General features: G+C 58.6%; 1 protein-coding gene across 1 annotated transcript; it reads right to left on the reverse strand.

The window, feature by feature from the left end:
• Positions 1 to 2,602: 2,602 nt before the first annotated feature.
• Positions 2,603 to 17,700, reverse strand: FADS3 (fatty acid desaturase 3). Its single transcript, XM_065937477.1, has 12 exons — positions 17,272 to 17,700; positions 8,210 to 8,320; positions 7,586 to 7,783; positions 6,854 to 6,955; positions 6,611 to 6,733; positions 6,288 to 6,348; positions 5,738 to 5,814; positions 5,172 to 5,269; positions 4,731 to 4,827; positions 4,513 to 4,592; positions 4,209 to 4,334; positions 2,603 to 2,925 (listed from the first exon to the last, which is right to left on the reverse strand). Exons 1-12 carry the CDS (start codon positions 17,476 to 17,478, stop codon positions 2,874 to 2,876), a joined length of 1,332 nt encoding a protein of 443 aa, XP_065793549.1. The 5' UTR covers positions 17,479 to 17,700; the 3' UTR covers positions 2,603 to 2,873.
• Between the last annotated feature and the right edge of the window lie 200 nt (positions 17,701 to 17,900).

Below are 17,900 nucleotides of genomic sequence, written 5' to 3' on the forward strand. Positions count from 1 at the left end.
GCTTCAGCACCACAGTTCAAAAGCTTCATTTCTTTGGCACTCAGCTTTCTTTATGGTCCAGTTCTCACATGCATACATGAATACTGGAAAAATCATAGCTTTGACTATGGACCTTTGTCAGCAAGGTGATGTCTATGCTTTTTAACACATATGTTTGTTATAGCTTTTCTTCCAAAGAGCAAGCATCTTTTAATTTCGTGGCTGCAGTCACTGTCTGCAGTGATACCAAAATCACTTGGTCCTTTAAACAAGGTTTTTTTTTTTTTTTTTTTGAAGTCACTCAGTCGTTGTCCGACTCTTTGAAACCCCGTGGACTGTAACCCACCAGGCTTCTCCGTCCATGGGATTCTCCAGGCAAGAATACTGGAGTGGGTTGCCATTTCCTTCTCCAGGGGATCTTGCAGAACCAGGGATCAAACCCGGGTCTCCCGCATTGCAGCCTGACACTGTAACCTGTGAGCCACCAGGGAAGCCGCCTTAAATAAGTTATTCCTAAGCAATTAAACAAGTTACTCCTAGGCGATTACCCATTTGCAGGCGTGAGGGCGCAGTGCCCTCGGCCACCACCAGGGGCAGCACGGAGCACAGCCTGCGCCACATCGGTGCCGCTATCCCAGGTGCCCCTGGGAGGTGCTGCAGGCTCAGCATTCCTGCTGGCTTGGGGCGGGGGGGGGGGGGCGGGGGGAAGCGCGGACAGTCTGCTGACCCTGAGTCTAGTGCACTAGTATTTCCCTGATAAGGGCATCAGGGTCGCCACCGGAAAGGCACTGACCCTGGGGGACTGCCATCCCAGGGCCCACAGGGCACCAGGAGTCAGCAGGTGACCACAGGAAGGGGACACTCACAAAAAGAACAAGCAGCCTGGGCAGGGGCCCTGAAAGTGGGACTTACTTTCAAGGTAGGAGGTACCTTTCAAGGACGAAACAGGCTGGGAGGCAGCCACGTGCTTGTCCCAGGTGAGAGCTTGTGATGGCCCCAAGGCCATGGACTGTATACATTTTTAAGATAAATGGCTCAGCCCTGTTGCTGCAGGCTCTCAGCAAAAAGCCTTCCACAGGTATCTCTTCTGTCACCCTAGGAGGTCACACTACCACTCCAAGAGATTGCCTAACTTCCCCAAGGTCACAGCCTGGAGTCCAGGACTTCCCCCGCCCTGGCTGCTGGACTCTAGAGAAAAGCGGGACACGGTGTGGAGTGGGACTGGATGGTCCAGGAAAAGAGTGGACAAGAACTGCAGTACCTGCCCCCTTCCACTTTCTGTAGGAAACACAGTCTGGGGCCCTGGGGACAAAGAGTGGGGGCAATCCTGCAGCTGGTGGGGAGATTCCGGCCCCCGGGCCAGAAAGTCCCTCAGAGAAATCCTAGCTCAGCGTTTCCATTTTTTTCTCAAGCTGCTGACACTTCTAATGAAACCATCCACTTGGCTCGGAGCTGCTGAGCAGAGGGGTCCAGCAGCCCGGCTCTTCCTCCTTCCCATCTTCAGGAAGCCCCAACAGCCAGCTCGAAGGCCCCCCCAGAAGTGTCCAAACACCACAGGCCCAGGTCATCCACACCCATTTTCCAGATGAGGAGCCCAAGGCTCAGTGAAGAACCACACCTTGTTCTCAGACTCCAGGGACGGAAAGAGCCCCGTTCCAGGGGCCCTTGGACTTCCAGGTGGCTCAGATGGTAAAGAATCTGCCTGCAATGCGGAAAACCCGGGTTCAATCCCTGGGACGGAAAGAACCCCTGGGGAAGGGAATGGCTACCCATTCCAGTATTCTTGCCTGGAGGATCCCATGGACAGAGAAGCCTGGCGGGCTACAGTCCATGGGGTCACAAAGAGACAGACACAACTGAAGTGAAATTAATACACACACACAGGGGTCCTGCTTGAATGGTTCACTGCAGCGGCTGGAAATCAGCACCAGGTCCTGGGCAGGCATGGGGCAGGGGGAGATCCCGATCACCTCCTATGGACCCCCTCACTGGGGTGATGCCAGGTATACTTCTGAGCTCAGCAGCAGACCCCCACCAGTGGCCTTCTAAGGCCCCTCAGCCATCAGGCCAATGCAGATGCCAGACAGAGGTCCCTCCTGTGTTCCGGGGGGTGCCCCCACACATGGCCCTCAGTCCCTGTCTGCCTCGGTCTCTGTCTCTGTGTTGTTTAATCACTAAGTCTGGTCTGACTCTTTTTGCAACCCTATCCCACCAGGCTCCTCTGTCCAGGGGATTTCCCAAGCAAGAATACTGGAGTGGCTTGCCATTTCCTTCTCCCAAGAAATCTTCTCAACCCAGGGATTGAACCTGTGTCTCCTTCACTGGCAGGCGGATTCTTCACCAATGAGCCACCAGAGAAGCCTCCCTATCCAACTATGCAACGGAGTAAAGTGGGGTGAGCCTGAAGTGAACTACCAAGGTTGCTGGTGACTGGGTGAAGAACAGGAAGGGACCAGGCCCTCAGGGCATCTGAGCTCAGGGCAGATGCCAGCTCCCTGACCCAGGGAGGAGGGCAACCCGGAGAGCCGCCATCCATCACCACCCTCTCACCTCCCAACACTCTGATGGCCCAAGGACCTGAACTCCAGTTCCAAGATCCATGCAAATATTCTACTCCATAACATACCTGGGTTTGTTTTTATATAAAAATAACATTTTTTCCCCTAAATTTTTGCTCTAGGAAAACATGTCACGCTCACTGTGTGTCTTTATACACCAGGCCCCTAGCCCTGGTCCTGGCGGGTCTAGAGCCACGGTCGTGGGCTGTGGAGCAGACGGGGAGGGGACCCAAGAGGACAGGCAGGGTCTCCAGCCTGAGGCAGGGTGAGGTGAGGCAGGTGAGGAAGCCTGTCTGGGTGGCTTGGTGGCTGCTGGGGCCCCGGGCGCTGCGGTCTTCACTGGTGGAGGTAGGCTTCCAGCCACACATTGCCAGACTTCTTCAGGGACCTGGGTGGTGGGGGTAGGGAAGACGTGAGGGACTCAGTGGCAAGATATTAACCTCTTCCCCCCACGATGATGAGTGTGAGTGGAGATGGGCAGGCAGCTGGGGTGGGGCCGGAGGAGAGGGCTGGGAGAGGCGGCTACACCCTCATTAACTTGAGTGGAACCTGGACCTTGGGTGGAGGGGGAAGGGCCCGAGCCACATCCAGCCAGGAACCAGGGTGGGCCTGTCCCTCCTCACCCGGCTCTCTCTGTCGCTTCCTCTTGCTGAGCCCTGTGATCCAGAGATTTGTAAGGCATGGAATGCGCCCACCACCAGTCTGACATCAGGTGGGGGAACCAGAAGCATCAATAACTTGCTAGGAAAACTCTGTGCCAGGTGTTTGAAAGGGGCCAGGCCAAGTGGCAGGGGCTTCGAGGATCGGGCTGGGAAGGGTTATGAAGGAGGAATTCAAACACCAGTAAGAGAAGGAAGGGCCTCGAAGTAAAGGGAACAGCCTGTGTTAAGGCACAGAGGTGGAAGAGCTCTGGCTGAGACTCTGGCCTCTGTTCCCGTCAAGGCTACCACCAGGGCCGAGCCCGGTCGCCCCCGAACAGCTGCAGGAACCCCACTCTGCTCTTCCTGCCCCATCAGTTCGTTCCTGCAGTCAGAGCATCTTTCCAAAATCCAAGTCCTGTGTACCCCTCCTCCGCTCACTGGCTCTCCCACACATCTAGCATGCTCCTGCCTCGGGGCCTTTGCACCGTTATTTCCCGGCCCCAGACCTGCTGCCCCCAGAAGTCTCTACGACCAGCCTTTCTCCTGTCTCTGCTCACACGTTGCCTTCTTACCACCAGCCTGCCACCCAACTAAAACTTGCATCTCTGCCTGGTACCCCCCATTTCCTCTCCTGTACCCACCCAAAGGTTCTGTGGTTTTGCTTTGCTTTTTGTTGAAGCACTTCTCCCTTTCTCACGTTTTCTGTCATTTACTTATTTTCTGTAATTAACTGCTTGCTTTCCGTTTCCCCCTGCTCGGATGTCAGCTCTAGGAAGGCAGGGATGTCGGGAAGTTCTGCTCACTGATGAGGACCGGGCCTGGGCCTGTGTGTGTGAGCGGATACTGGGAAGGACGGGGCTGGGGTCACAGATCAAGGGCAGAGAGGCTGATGGGAAAGGCCCTGAATGCCAGCTCCCAGAGAGGAACCTGCGAGAACTCCAGAGAGCCAGGTGGATGCTCAGGACGGGGCTGACGAGCCCCAGGGGTGGGCGGGGGCCCCGGGGAGCCACCGTGAGCGGAGGGCCCTTACCTGATGATGTCCACCAGGGCGGTGAGGAAGGGCTTCACCTCATAGCTGAGGCCGTGCTTGGCACACAGGGCCTTGACCAGTGGGGCCACCCTGCGGTAGTTATGCCTCGGCATCGTGGGGAAGAGACTGCGGGGGAGACAGTGTGCTGGCACCCTTGGACCTGCTCACCAACTCTCCCGGGCCCTCCGGGAAGTCCAGGGCAGATGTCTTGGCCTCCCCCCTGGAGTGGATGGGACACGGGGTGGGGGGTGCTCAGGCCTCACTCCCACCCCTATTGCACCCCCGCCCCTGGGTCTGCACTCACTGGTGCTCGATTTGGAAGTTGAGGTGTCCGCTGAACCAGTCGATGAAGAGCGAGGGCTCCACGTTGCAGGTGGCTGCCAGCTGCCAGGAGTGGGTGGGGCACGGGTGAGGGGGCTGGCACAGAGCACCAACCCCACAGCAGCCCCATCAGCGCCCCCATTCTTCCCAGCTGGGGACCCCACCCCTACCCCCAGGATGGGCCCCGCCCCAGCTGCCCACCTGAGAGCTGGCCCAGTCCCGGTGCTTCTCATGGCCAATCTCCCTGGGGATATGGTTCATCTGTGTGATCCACACGAACCAGTGGCTCTCCAGGACCCTGTCAGAGGAGGTTCAAGGCACTGCCTCACATCCTGCTGACCACTCAGCTTCCGCATCTATACTATGGGCCTCAGCTTCCCAATCTGTACTATGGGATTGCAACTCCTCCCCACTAGTGTTTCAAGCAGCCAAGTGGTGTGGAGGCCACTGCCAGGCTGAGCCCAGAGCAGCCCTACTCAAAAGGGTGGATGCCCCAGATGGCTTCCCTGAGACCTGCCACCCCCTGGATGCTGCCACTCAACAGCCCAGGGAGACAGTACTGCCGTCCCCATTCTGCAGATGGAAACACTGAGGTCTGTGATCAGGGTGCCCTGCTGATTGTCATGTCGAACCTGGCCATACCTGACAGCCACAAAGAGGAGCAGTGCCCCAGGAATGCCGTAGAAGGGGATATAGGACAAGAGGAAGCGGGCGTAGAAGCTGGCGGCCCAGAGCAAGTCCTGTAGAGGAGGGAAGAAGATGGGGAGGCCGAGAGGCAGCCGGGAGGGGGAGCTGGGGTCATCCCCATCCTTTTGGCTCGATGTGCCTTAGAATGGCACATCACCACCCCTTCTCTGGGCCTGGGTTTCTCAGCCAGGTAAGGGACAAGTCCTCGCCCTGCCAGCCTCAAGGGCTGACCGTGGATGCTATGCAAGGATGTGGGATGAAGGGAGCCTTTCGCAGAAGACAAATACGTGGCAGAGGGGGCCCAGAGGGTCCCCACCCTCATGTCTCACTGTGAGAAACGCACAGCACACCCTGACCTGGCAACCACACATGCACACACTCACTCCCCCTGCTCTCAAGCACACATGTTCCACATCACTACATGCACACCTGTTTGCAATGGTGGACTGGGCTGTCCCCGACACCCCACCCTCCGCCACCACAGCTGCGTGCCCAGGGGAGCTGGCAGGGCCCCCGCTCACCATCCACTGCATGCACACCAGCATGTAGGCCAGATTTTCCACTTCGAAGTTCACCAGCGTGAGCAGTGGTGGGCCGACTGCAAGGAGGGGCATGAGGGGGGCTCAGGAGCAGGGCAGGGGTGCAGAGCGGGCCGGCCAGGGGGAGGGGGAGGGGGCTCCGTTCCTCCAGGAGGGCTGGAGGCTGGTCCCACCCGGCAGGGATGAGCCTGCATCACCCACAAGGCCTGGTCCTCACTCAGGCCCCCAGTGTCTGAGCCTTTCCAGGCTGGTCCTTGCCCCACCGCCTCCCCCATGCCCCTTCTGCAGGTTGGCACCAGCCTGATACATCCCTTTAATCCTCACCTTGTGGCCCCAACAACTGCCCTAGGGCTCGGGATGCCCTGACCGAGGGCAGGAAGGAACTCTGAAAGCTGCAGGCAGGGCTGTGACCGCCTCTGGCCGTATGGGCTGCAGGCTGGGGTGACCAGAGACGTGCAGTGGACAAAGTAGGCCCTGGTGTGACCCCCACCCCATCCATGCCCCACTCCCGGGAGGACAAGGGGACACTCACTCAGGAAGAAGTACAGGTGCTGGTGGTTGTAGGGCAAGTATCTGCGCTTCTTCTTGCCGTACTGTGGGGATACAGGTGGCCCGCTGGGGAGGGCGGCTCTCCAGGCCCTCCTTGCCCCGGGCCAGGGCCAGGGGGCTGGCTGGGCCAAGGGGCCAAGGCAACTCTGGATTCTAGCCACTGGGAGGTGGGGAGGGGGCACCCCGGGGACAGGCGCTCAGCCTAGAATTAGATAGAGTACGGGGTGGGGCCGCCGCGCGGCTGGGGGGCTCTGGGGCCACCAAGTTTCCGCTGCAGGCCCGGCCTGAGCGTGTCCCCCCACGCACCTCGACGGACGACTCCCCCAGAAGGAAGACAGGCGCCACGGTCACGTCCGGGTCCTTGTGGAAGATGTTGGGCTTGGCGTGGTGCTGGAAGTGCCGGAAGTTCCACCAGTGCGCAGAGAAGCCCTGCGGGAGGGGGCTCTCAGGGGTGGGGACAGGCCACGCCCACCCACGCGGCCACGCCCACCCCGTGCAGCCCCGCCCCCTCTCGGCCCCCTGCTGCCCGCCATCCGCCCCCACCCTCACCTTCAGCTGCCCCATCACAAACTGCTGGGCCAAGTGGTTCCACCGGGAATTCCTGAAGATGGACGTGTGGCCCAGGTCGTGCTGCAGACACCAGCTCTGGGCCTGGGGAGACGCAGGGTCCAGGGCTGTGGCAGGGAGCCACCGGGGGTCCAGCCCGGAGCCCTGGCCAGCCAGCCCTCCCAGCTCACAGGACACCCCGACAGCTGGCGTTCCACTCTAGACCCTGGTGGGCCAGCTTCCTCTTTTTTTTTTTTAATTTAGTTTTTGTTTTCTGGCCGCCCAGCATGCATGTGGGATCTTAGTTCCCCTACCAGGGATAGAACCTGCACCCCCTGCAGTGGAAGTGCCGAGTCTCAACCACTGGACTGCCAGGGAAGTCCCCAGATTCCTCTTTTAAGAGACAAGGACAGCTGAGCTTGGGAGGTCCAGGGGCTGCAAGACTGTCATGGAGCTGCAGGCAGCAGCCTTCCAGCTCTGAACCCTGGGCTCCCTGCGGGGTAACTAAGTAAAGAGCTTCCTTAGTTCACTTAAAATGAAGCTGGCCTTATGGGGCCACTGGCTAGTCATTCTTTGTTTACAGACAAAGAAAGAAACAAGGAAATGTTTCGTTTGCTGCAATGATTTTTGTTTGCTGGTCAATGTTTGTTTTCAGCAAACGTTTCCCAAGTGCCCACGTGTGCCAGGCCGTGGCTGTTAGTCAGTCTAGGTATCTGCAAGACAGTTCTGGGTCACCTGGGAGACGGCCAGGATGAGGGCGGCCAGGGTGCTGGGCACCCAGCCGGGGCCGAGCATGTAGATCATGAGCCAGGCGAGCACCTCCATGGCCAGGATGTGGCCCAGCAGGAGACCGAAGAAGGTGGGTTTGGCTTCAAACAGCTTCATGTCCTTGACCGCCTGGCGCAGGGCTCGGAAGTCCTCGATCAACTGGATCTGCCGGGGTGGAACAGCCGGTCAGCCGAGGAAGCGAGGGAGGCCCCCCACTCCCACCCTCCATCCCCCCCACCCTCGTCTTCCCGGGCAGCCCCTCCTAGGGTCCAAGGGGTGTGGCCAAAGGGGATGGAGTGCCCAGCTTGGGGTTTCCCCACCCCCACAAAAGGTATGGGGAGTCTGAGAAGCAGAGAAAACCCTTAGAGCTCAGTTCCCTCTAAATCCTCATCATAGATGGGGATGCAGGGCCCAGAGCAAGGAAGGGGGTCTGCCTGGGGTCCCCCAGGAAATGCTGGTGCACGCATCCCTACAGCTCTGCCGGCAACTGTCCGCTCGGGGGGGCTGGCAAACCACGAAGTTGTTACCAGCAATGCCCCCATTCTTCCAGCCCCACACGAGGGGCTTTGCCTCCACTGGGGCCCTGCTCACATTCTGGGGTCCATCCTGGCTGGGCTCCTCTGGGGCCAGCTCTCCAATCAGCAGAGGCTGCAGGAACTTGCGCACAAAACTGAGGTCCTGGTGGAAGGCGTGGAAGGCATCCTGAAGGAGAGCAGAGAGTTAGGTGGACAGATAGCCAGACAGATGGAGCAGCACCCAGAGGCAGCAGGCAGAGACAGAGCAGAAGGGCTGCTGATGGAAGGGCAGAACAGGCAGGCAGGCGGGCAGGCGGGCAGCTGGTTGTTCAGCAGTCACAACTGAGCAACAGTCAGCCTTGCCCATGAGCCCTCCCTGGTCCTGCCCAGGCTCTGGGTGCCCTGCTTGGGTATCCCTCGCCTACTGGGCTCCAACTGCTTCACCCTGCCGTGGGGCCTTTCCCCAAACTTGGTTGGGTGTTTTAAAATCTGGATTTATAGAAAGTTTTCCCTGCTTCCGTTCATGAAAGGGTTTGACTTTTCCAAAAAAGATCAGAGGTAAAGCTTTCTCAAAATCCTATGCTTTTCTACTGGGTCACAAATGTCAGATCTACCAGCTTTTACAAACATAAGCAGTGAGTAACATGCAAGTGAGGAAATTGGCAATTGATGACCACTGGGCCACCAGGAGGAAAAAAAAAAAAATCCACCGAAGACCACACAGCCTGAAGATGCTTGAACAGTTAAACTTACCTAATTTGAAAAGCAGGAGGGGAAAATAAGTGTTGTTTTTTTTTTAAATATAAGTTTAATAAACAATCTAACATTCCTGTTATTCTCTGTAATGGTGGTGAGGGGTAGGGGCAGGGCGCAAAGCAGAAGGGGTCAGAGGAAGAGAGCGACCTCAGGCAAGATAAAGGGCCGAGGGATAAAGATAAAGAGGAGAGGACTGGTCAGGAAGTGACCCCCACCGCTCACGCTTGGCAGCGCTGAACTGTGCGTAAACTTGAACGTCACACCTGGGGCTCAGTGTTCCTGATCTAGCCCTCGTCCTTGGCTCTCTGTCGTTCACAAACAGGTTTTTATCCTTGGACTTGCAGAGGCTCTCTGAGTGAGCCAGCCCCAGCTGACCAGCAGCCTGGACGGTGGAAGCAGTGCCTGGGGCCAGTTGAGGTGGGGGTGTCCCCGGGAAGGTGACTGCTGGCTGCTATTGTCCTCTCGCTAATGAGCCTAGCAGCACCTGGTGGGTGTTCCAACAGCCAGGCAGGCCCCTTGGAGTTACTGCACGACATCCCCCACACCACTCTGTGCCGGGCTCAGAAGAACCTCAGGCCCCCTTCAGCCCCCGCCTAGAGGCCACACCTGTAGGATTCACCCGAGGGGTTCCCCTTTCCTATTAGCTGCTCTCCCCTCCTGGCCCAGGGGGTTGGACCAGCCTGAGGACCTGGGGGCTCCGAGGCTGTAGCTTCTGGAATAACCTAGGTCCTTGGGAAGGCTGACTTGGGGCCCTTCCCTGGAGCTCACAGTAGGGGATGGGGCTGTACTGGAAGAGCTCTGATGGCGGGGGAAGCACCCCTGGGAGACAGGGGGTCGAGGGGAGGGGGCCCCCCAGGAAGCTGCCATGGCGCTGGCCACCTGGGGAGTGTTGGCCGGGGAGCTAAGAGGAAGAGTGCTCCTGTGCTTGGCTGACCCTGCTCACCATGACCCCGAACGAGTCTGTTCTCCTGCCTGGAACTGGGCAAATCCAAGGGATGAGACTCCAGACCTTTCTGGCTCTAGAGCCAAGAGCATTAACTTTTTTTTTTTAATTATAGTCAAACATATATAAAATTGACCATTTTCACCATTTCGAAGTGTACAGTTCAGCGGCATTAAATGTATTCACATTGTCGGGCAACCATCCCTGCCATCCATCTCCAGAACTTCTTCATCTACCTCAGCTGGAACTATGTCCCCATGAAACACTAGCTCCCCATTTCTACCTCTCCCAGCCTTCATAGCTCAGTTTATAAAGAATCTGCCTGCAATGCAGGAGACCCCGGTTCAACTCCTGGGTCGGGAAGACCTGCTGGAGAAGGGATAAGCTACCCCCTCCAGTATTCTTGGGCTTCCCTTGTGACTCAGCTGGTAAAGAATCTGCCTGAAATGTGGGAGACCTGGGTTTGATCCCTGGGTTCGGAAGATCCCCTGGAGAAGGGAAAGGCTACCCACTCCAGTATCCTGGCCTGGAGAATTTCCATGAACTGTATAGTCCATGGGGTCGCAAAGAGTCGGACACGACTGAGCGACTCTCACTTCACAGCCTCTGAAAACCATAGGTGCTGCTCTCTGTGAATTGACATGAAGGAAATTCCCCGGTGGTTCAGTCGTTAGGACTTTATGCTTCCACTGCACAGGGAACAGGTTCAATCCCTGGTCAGGAAACTAAAGTCCTGCAAGTCATGCAGCTTAGCCAGGAAAAAAAAAAGTATTGACACTTAGAAGAGGAATCATATAGTCTGTGTCCTTTTGTCACTGACTTGTCACTTAGCATAATGTCTTCAAAGTTCATCCATGTGTAGCATGTCAGAATTTCCTTCTGTTTTAAGCCTGAATGAGCATTGACTCTGATTCTCATTTCCTCTGAAACCCCCCTGGTGGTGCACGGAGCCCACATACAAAGAGGCACATGGCACGCTCACAAAGGGTGTAACACCCGAGGCTCACAGGTGTCACAGAAATTCAGTGCCATAAGCGTGTGCTTCTACACAACCAGACACCAACCCACAAAGGTTCATAGTCACGCTCGGGAACAATGCACACGGGCAGTCACCCAGACACCCAGAGAGACACAGCCTGGCGTGCGCGTGCACACGTGCGCGCGCGCACACACACACACACACACACACACACACAGCAGATGTGTGTCCTGTGGGTACGGCCCCAGCATGTCCACCCTCCCAGTCCCCCTTCTCTCCTTTCCTCTGGGTCTGTTCTGGGGCCACCCTAGGACCCAGCAGACCCCAGATGCTCCGAGGCCATGCTCTTGAGCCGAGCAGCTGGGGCAGCCGGTCACCTCCCCGACTCCTTTCCCCTCGCCCAGATGTACCCAAGCCAGGCCTGGAGATGCCCCGAGGAGAGGCCAGAGCCAGGACCGCCCGAGACCTCCAGCCAGGCGTGCCCCTTACAGTGAGTAAGGAAGGGGTGAGCCCCCTCAGGTCCAGGTGGGACTATCCCGGAGCTCACCGACAAGTCTCTAACTGATGGGCGGGAAGGCAGTGCTGCAGTAGGTACTGGGAAAGCAGCTCAGGTTCCTGGGGCTGGGTGAGCACTCAGAGCCTACACTTCTTGTGGTCTGAGCATCAACAGAGTAGATCCCTGGCTTCAGACCCAAACCTCAGCAAACAGTTTTTGCTTTTTTTTTTTCCTGGACTATTGGCTGGGGCCGTGTGACCCAGTCCTCTTTGGTCTCTGTTTAAACATTCAGGAATCTCAATGGGCAGAAGACTCAGAGAGGCTGAGCCGCTTACCCAAGGTCACACAGCTCCATCTGATGAAGGCTGGACCAGAACTTGGTCTGACTGTAAAATGGTGCTTGTGGCCTCAGGGTGGCCACTCCCGGTCAGAGGGGAGACGGTGGGTCTCCTAGGTGGGAGGCTGGTCACCACCCTGAGTAACCAAGGATCTGGCTGCTCAGAGGCCGGGGTGTGGGGGTCAGGAGGGTGGTCCTGGCATTTCTGGGGCTGCACTGACCAAGTCTCAGGGCACTGCAGGAGGTCCCAGCCTTACACTGCGCCCCACCCCCGGAGCACCTGGAAACATCTTCTCAGGATGTTTGCACGGGTGCAAACCCTGTGACTTTCCCCCACGGAGGTGACAATTTAGGCCCCTCACTAGTTTTTGGAACAGACTTGGGTGAAACTTCTAGAACTAAAATGGTGTCTCTAAACATAGACTGCAGGTGGCAGGGACAGACCCTGTTCACAGCAGTGGCCTCGGAGCCCTGCACAGAGCAGGGTCAGGATGGCAGGTGTGAACATGTGGACAAGAGCCGACCCTCCACAGCCCACCAGACAGGGGTCTGAGCCATTTTGCCGGGGAGGGAATGGAGGCTCAGAATGGTGGGGCCACCCGCCCTGAGTCTGCAGTGGCAGAGTGGGGATTCAGAGCCAGGGATCTCCTGTGAGGTTCATGCCCTCCCAGGGCACAGCTCCCACCCAGCCCAGCTTCAGTGCCCGGAAGCCTCAGAGCGGCTCCTGCCCAGGCCCCCAGCCCCGCCTGCCTTGAACTCCAGGGAGCAGCTGGTTAAGGGCAGGCGTGGGGAGATTCAGGAGGCAGCCTGCAGAGGGTAGGAGCCGAGCCATTTATGAGCCACGCCAAGCCGTGGAGCCGCAGAAAAGATCACACCCCTGCTCCATCCTGTACTTGGTCATCAGTGAATCAGGAATCATTCGTGCCCATCTCGCGGGGCTGCTGGAGGACTGAGTCAGTGCAGGTGGAGCACTGCGAAGGGGCCCGGCATCCAGTCCCCGTGGCCTCAGCTGCCCTTCCCCGCGGTCCACCCAGAGATCCAGGCCCATGGGCGGGAGGCAGGAGGGTGGAGGTGCGCCCTGCTGGTCACGTTCTGGGCAGCCTGAGGCGAGCAGGCAGGACACCTTCCACCCCAGAGATAAGGTGGGGGCGGGGAGCATTTCTGGTCACTTCTTCAAAGAATCTGGAATGTTCCAGATCAAGAAAGGGGTGGAGCAGCTGGGGGCTCAGGTGGCCTGGGTCTGCTCCTCTTAACCTCGGCTCAGGAGGCGCCAGTGGGTTGTGAGGATGGGGGTGGACACACTCAGGAACTCGTTTCTCCCTCCCTCCCGAGTGGGAAGATTTGAAAGGAGAGCTGGATCTCACTCCCAGTGGCCAGATGCTCCTTCCAGCCAATGAGGAGGCACCATCAGTATCCCCATTTTATAGATGAGGAAACTGAGGCCAAAAGGCACACAGCTCTGGACAGGAGTATCCAACTCCTGCCCCAGCAGCAGAGTCCCGCTCAAGGACAGATGCCCCCAGGAAGTTGCCCCATCCCCCCAGCACCCCTGGTGTCCCTGGTGATGAGTGCAGTGGCCTGGGAGGGGGCGGTCTCCTCCATCCAGCACCCTTGGCCTCACAGGTGCCGCTGACTCAGCCATGGCCTGAAGTGGACCCCTGGGTCCTCTTTCCACCACTGAGCTCTGGTTCTTTCCCACTGCTGTTTCCTGAGAAACCCATGACTGCCGCTTGGGTGTCCTTACGAGGAAATGCAAACGGGCTGCCAGGGTGCTTAGGCCGCTAGCATCCCCACATTCCTGCCCAGCACCACACAATCCTGACACCTCCCCAAGGCATGGCAACCCCACTATTGCCCCACCCCCAGCCCCGCCAGGGGCCTGGGTGGGTGGAGACATTGCAGAAAACGCCTATAGAGCCCAGAGAGGGCACGCTTCACAGGAAGAGGCCATTAAGCAGCTTTCAAGGCAGCCAGCGTGGTAGGTGGAAGCAGTGTGGGCCCTGGGGCCAGGTCATCTGAGTCCCCCACTCTCACTCCAGAGCCTCAGATCTGCTCAGGTCTGCCCCTACCCAAGTCCCAGACACAAACCCCACCTTCCAAGCCCAAGGACAAAGGTCCTGCTCTTTGAGGGTTCCAAGAAGGTCCCTTTAAATCACTCATATTCTGCCTCAGTCTCCTCATCTGCAAAATGGGCTAACACTGGAATCACCTCTGCAGTTTATTGTCTGAATACCACCCGGAGTTAGATCCTAATGGTTCCCGTTGGTGTCCCTGAGCCCACAGCATCACCCGCCCTCTCCCCTGGACACACCTGCATCTCAGGACCCAGGTGAACGGCCACCTCTCCCAAGTGGCTTCCCCTGCCGGGAGGTCCCCATCATCTCTTAACACCTCCCTCTTCTCCTGGGAGGCTCTGCCTTCCCCTTCCTCACTAGGGATCCTTTTAAAATGTATGGATATGTCAGATTCCCCTGTCTGCTCTGTTCTGCCCTGCATTCTCCCGTTAGAATAAAACCAAAGTCCTGCTTCCCCTGCTACCTCCGGTCCTCACTGCTGGCCCTTCTCACTGCTCGGCTCCAGCCACGCTGATGGTCTTGCTATTCCCCGAACGCACAGAGTATGGCCCCACCTCTGAGCCTTTCCCTAGCTGTTCCCTCCACCAAGGAACATCCTCCTAGCAGATTTTTTTTCTGCTGCCTCATGCAGCATGAGGGATCAGAGTTCCCCAACCAGGGATCAAACCTGTGCCCCCTGTAGTGGAAGTGTGGAGCCTTAACCACTGGACTGTCAGGGAAGTCCCTCCCAGCAGATTTTCTGTTCATAGCAGTATCTTCAGAGGTTAGGTCAAGGTTTGGCATATAGGATATGCTTGCTGGTAACTGCTGTTGAATCTAGCGAGTTAATAATTGAAGAATGAATGAATGAAATAAACAGCTAAGTGGCAGTGGGGCAGGTGGTTAAGAGCATGGGTTGTCGATTCACATCCGAGACCCATCACTTAATTTCAAGTCATTTTGCCTCTGAGTCTCAGTTTTCTCATCTGTAAAATGGAAATAATAACAGTACCTGTCCCATAGAAGTATCATGAGGATTCAACGAGGGACTGTCTATAAATCAAGTGCTGAGTTCGGAGCCTGGCACATAGTAGGGGCTCAGCGCCCAGCCCTGGTCAACTTATGACCAGCAGCAGCTGGGCCTCACCCCTCCCTGGCTGGCTCCACTAGTCTCAGACCGCCTATGACTCTTAGACAAACCTGGCTCAGGGCCCAGAGCACTCTCCCCAGGGTACCCGGCTTTGTATCCCAGGATGGCCACAGGCTGACTTCACGGCACAGGAACTCTGGGAATTTCCTGGCAGGAAGGCTTCTGTGGCCTGAACAGGAGAACAGCTGATGGGCTGCAGGGGCTGGTAAGAAGAGGTGGCTGCGGGAACATAGCCCCTGCGACATGGCTACCCCACACCCACCAGTGCTCCAGGGGAGGGTCTGGGGTGCCTGGGGGTCTGGGCTGGACCACACTGGGCCCTGGGTGATCTGAGCCCCGCTCTGCCATGTGGGCTCACAACAGACAAAAACTGGGGTCCCCCACCCCCAATCTCTTCATAACCCCTTTGGCCTGAACAGACCAGGTATTGGTGGCAACTCAAGCCCAGTGTCTGGGGCCTCAGGAAAGCTAGAGATGGCCTAACATCACAGTCTGTTACAGACATGAATGAACCAGACAAAGAGGTGGCTATGTCATGGCTGTCCACCGCACTCTACGGTCTACAGGGCACACTCACACTTATCAGCCAGCAACACACGCTGACTGGGAACAACTGCGTGGCAGCTGTGGGGCCACCGAGTTGCAAAGGCGCAGTCCCGCCCTCAGCTGGCTCACTGTCTGTCCCCGCTGTCCCCACTTTACAGATGAGGAAACTGAGGCTCAGAGGAGTGACATGCCTGGTTCAAGGTCACTCAGAGCCTCCAATGGCAGAGCCAGTACATGGCCCCAGGGAACAGACAGCATGTTTTTTAATAGAAATGGGAAAATGGACCCTGTTGGTGAGGAATCAGTGAGAAAGTGGTCACGTGGGGCCTCAGGGTCTACAGCTAAATGGATGATGGGGTTCCCGCACAGGAGGGTCCCCAGCACACGCCTGGGCACCAAGCAGGAAAAAGTGATTCACAAACCTTCTTCATCAGCTTCCTCTCGCCAGCCTCCATCCTGTCTGCCAGGTCAGAGCGGCCACCTCCAGGATCCTGGAGGGGTGGCCAGCGCTCAGCCCAGGGAAGCAGGGAGGAGCTGCAGCTCCTTACCAGCCCACCCCCACCCCACCCTGACGCCATGGCAGCAATACGCGCATGTGTAACCATGTACACACACATAGGCCTCAGTCACACACGCATAGGCCTGGAGATGGTCACACACTCACCAGCCCGCAGTCAGCTCACACTCCCTGGCCACCGCGTGGCCCCCTGGCAACGCGCAGAAGGGTTTCTCTATCACCTTCTAGAGTTTCAGGAGATGTCTGATCCCTAACCTCTCAGCTTCCGGGGAAAGTGAGGAAGAGAGAGTTTTTCCTTAAGAGTCCCGGGAAGATCGCCCAACCCACGAGAGAAGACAGTGGGCAGAGAGGAGATGGTTCTGGCAACTGGGCCACTGACCCGGCTGGGACAGGACACAATCTCTTTTGTTATCTAAAGCCCCGCCAGTTAGAGATGCATCCCCTGGAATCTTACAGATGAGGAAACTAAGGTTTCCTGGTGCCCAGGGTGATCAGCCTAGAATTTGGGATAGTCAAGGACAGAGCGTCATGGCCCCAAGTCCTATTGTTCAGCTGGGGGCGGTGGGCGGTCTGTGGGAAAAGGGGCTGGTAAGGAGTCTCACCCTGATGGCTCCTCTGCCAAATGGTCCCACTGGACAGACCACATTCCTCCTTGACCAAAATGTCTCGACATGGCTGCAGAGGGGAAGCTGGGGTCCACAGGAGCCCGCCTGTTCCTGGGGTGACTGTGCTTTCCGAAGAGGCCCACCCAGCCTGACTGGCAAAATTCTCCCACACGCAGCTGCTAGCCCAGGAGAGGTGAGTCACTGCCCCTCAGAGCCATTCACAGCAGCTCCTGGGAAAGCCACAGACCTCTAGGCCCTGCCCAAGCTCTGCTGCCCTGCCTCCAGCCTCTGAGGGCACATCCTTGCCAGCCCCTAGGGAACCCGCCCTACCTCTGGCATCCAGCAAGCACCCAGCATGAAGAGCCCTCTCTGGGGGGGACCCAGAACCCAGCGGAGGAACACCAGAGCATGGCCCCTCACCTAGGGCCAGCGCTGTCTGCCCGGACACACCCACCTCTGAGACCCCCTCCCTCCCACAGACATCTGCTGCAGCCCAGCCCGGGTCCACCCCCAGGAGTGCGGGTCCTCTTGCCGGGCTGTGGTCTTCTTACTCCACATCAGGCCCCCCGTCAGTCCCTCCCAACTCTGGGTCCCCCGCCAGGAGGTCAAAGGTCAGCGCGAGTAGGAAGGATGCTAAGCCCCCACCCGGCTCCCACCCCTCCCGCTCCCACCCGCGGTGGAGCAGGGCACGGTGCCCGGCGACCAGGCCCCAGCCTAGCACCGGGCTCCACCCGGCCGGCGGTGGGCGGCCTTACCGTGGCGTCCTCGGCGCCGTGGTGGCCGATGAGGCGGCTGCCCCCCGGGTGTCGCTGTGCCCAGCGGCTGATGTCGTAGACGCGACGCTCAATGACCAGCCACTTGTCGCCGGGCAGGTTGTGCCGGCGGATCTGCTCCCAGCGGAGGGTGGGCAGCGGCGCCCCCCGCGGCTCAGGTCCCCAGTCTGGCTCCCCGACGCCGCCCATGGCTGCGCGCAAAAGTCCTGGCGAACCCGGGACCTCGCCGAGCGGAGACCCCGAGGGGAGCGAGGCCGCGATCGGAGACTTCCTCCGCCGCCACCCGCTGCTCCGCGGCCCCGCCCTGCCGCTGCGGCCGCCGTACGAGCGTGCGCCGGCCCGGCTGTCCGCGGGCAACTTTTCCCTCCCTTATAACCGCGCTGACAGCGCTCGCCTCGCCCCCTCCCCGCGCCCCGGCCCCCGCCGCCGCCGCCCCAATCCCGGCGCAGCGGCTCGGCCCCCATTGGCTGCGCAGCTCGCCGGCGGGGTCGGCGGGGAGGGCGGCGTCGAGGCGGGCGCGCTCCGCCCGCGGGGCTCCGCGGCCACCACACCCTGGCCTGTGGGGGGCAGCGGCACAACCCCGCTCGTGCCCGGCGGGGCAGGGAGGGCGG

The sequence above is a fragment of the Muntiacus reevesi genome, chromosome 5 (assembly GCF_963930625.1).
Source record: "Muntiacus reevesi chromosome 5, mMunRee1.1, whole genome shotgun sequence".
Taxonomy (NCBI): Eukaryota; Metazoa; Chordata; class Mammalia; order Artiodactyla; family Cervidae; genus Muntiacus; species Muntiacus reevesi.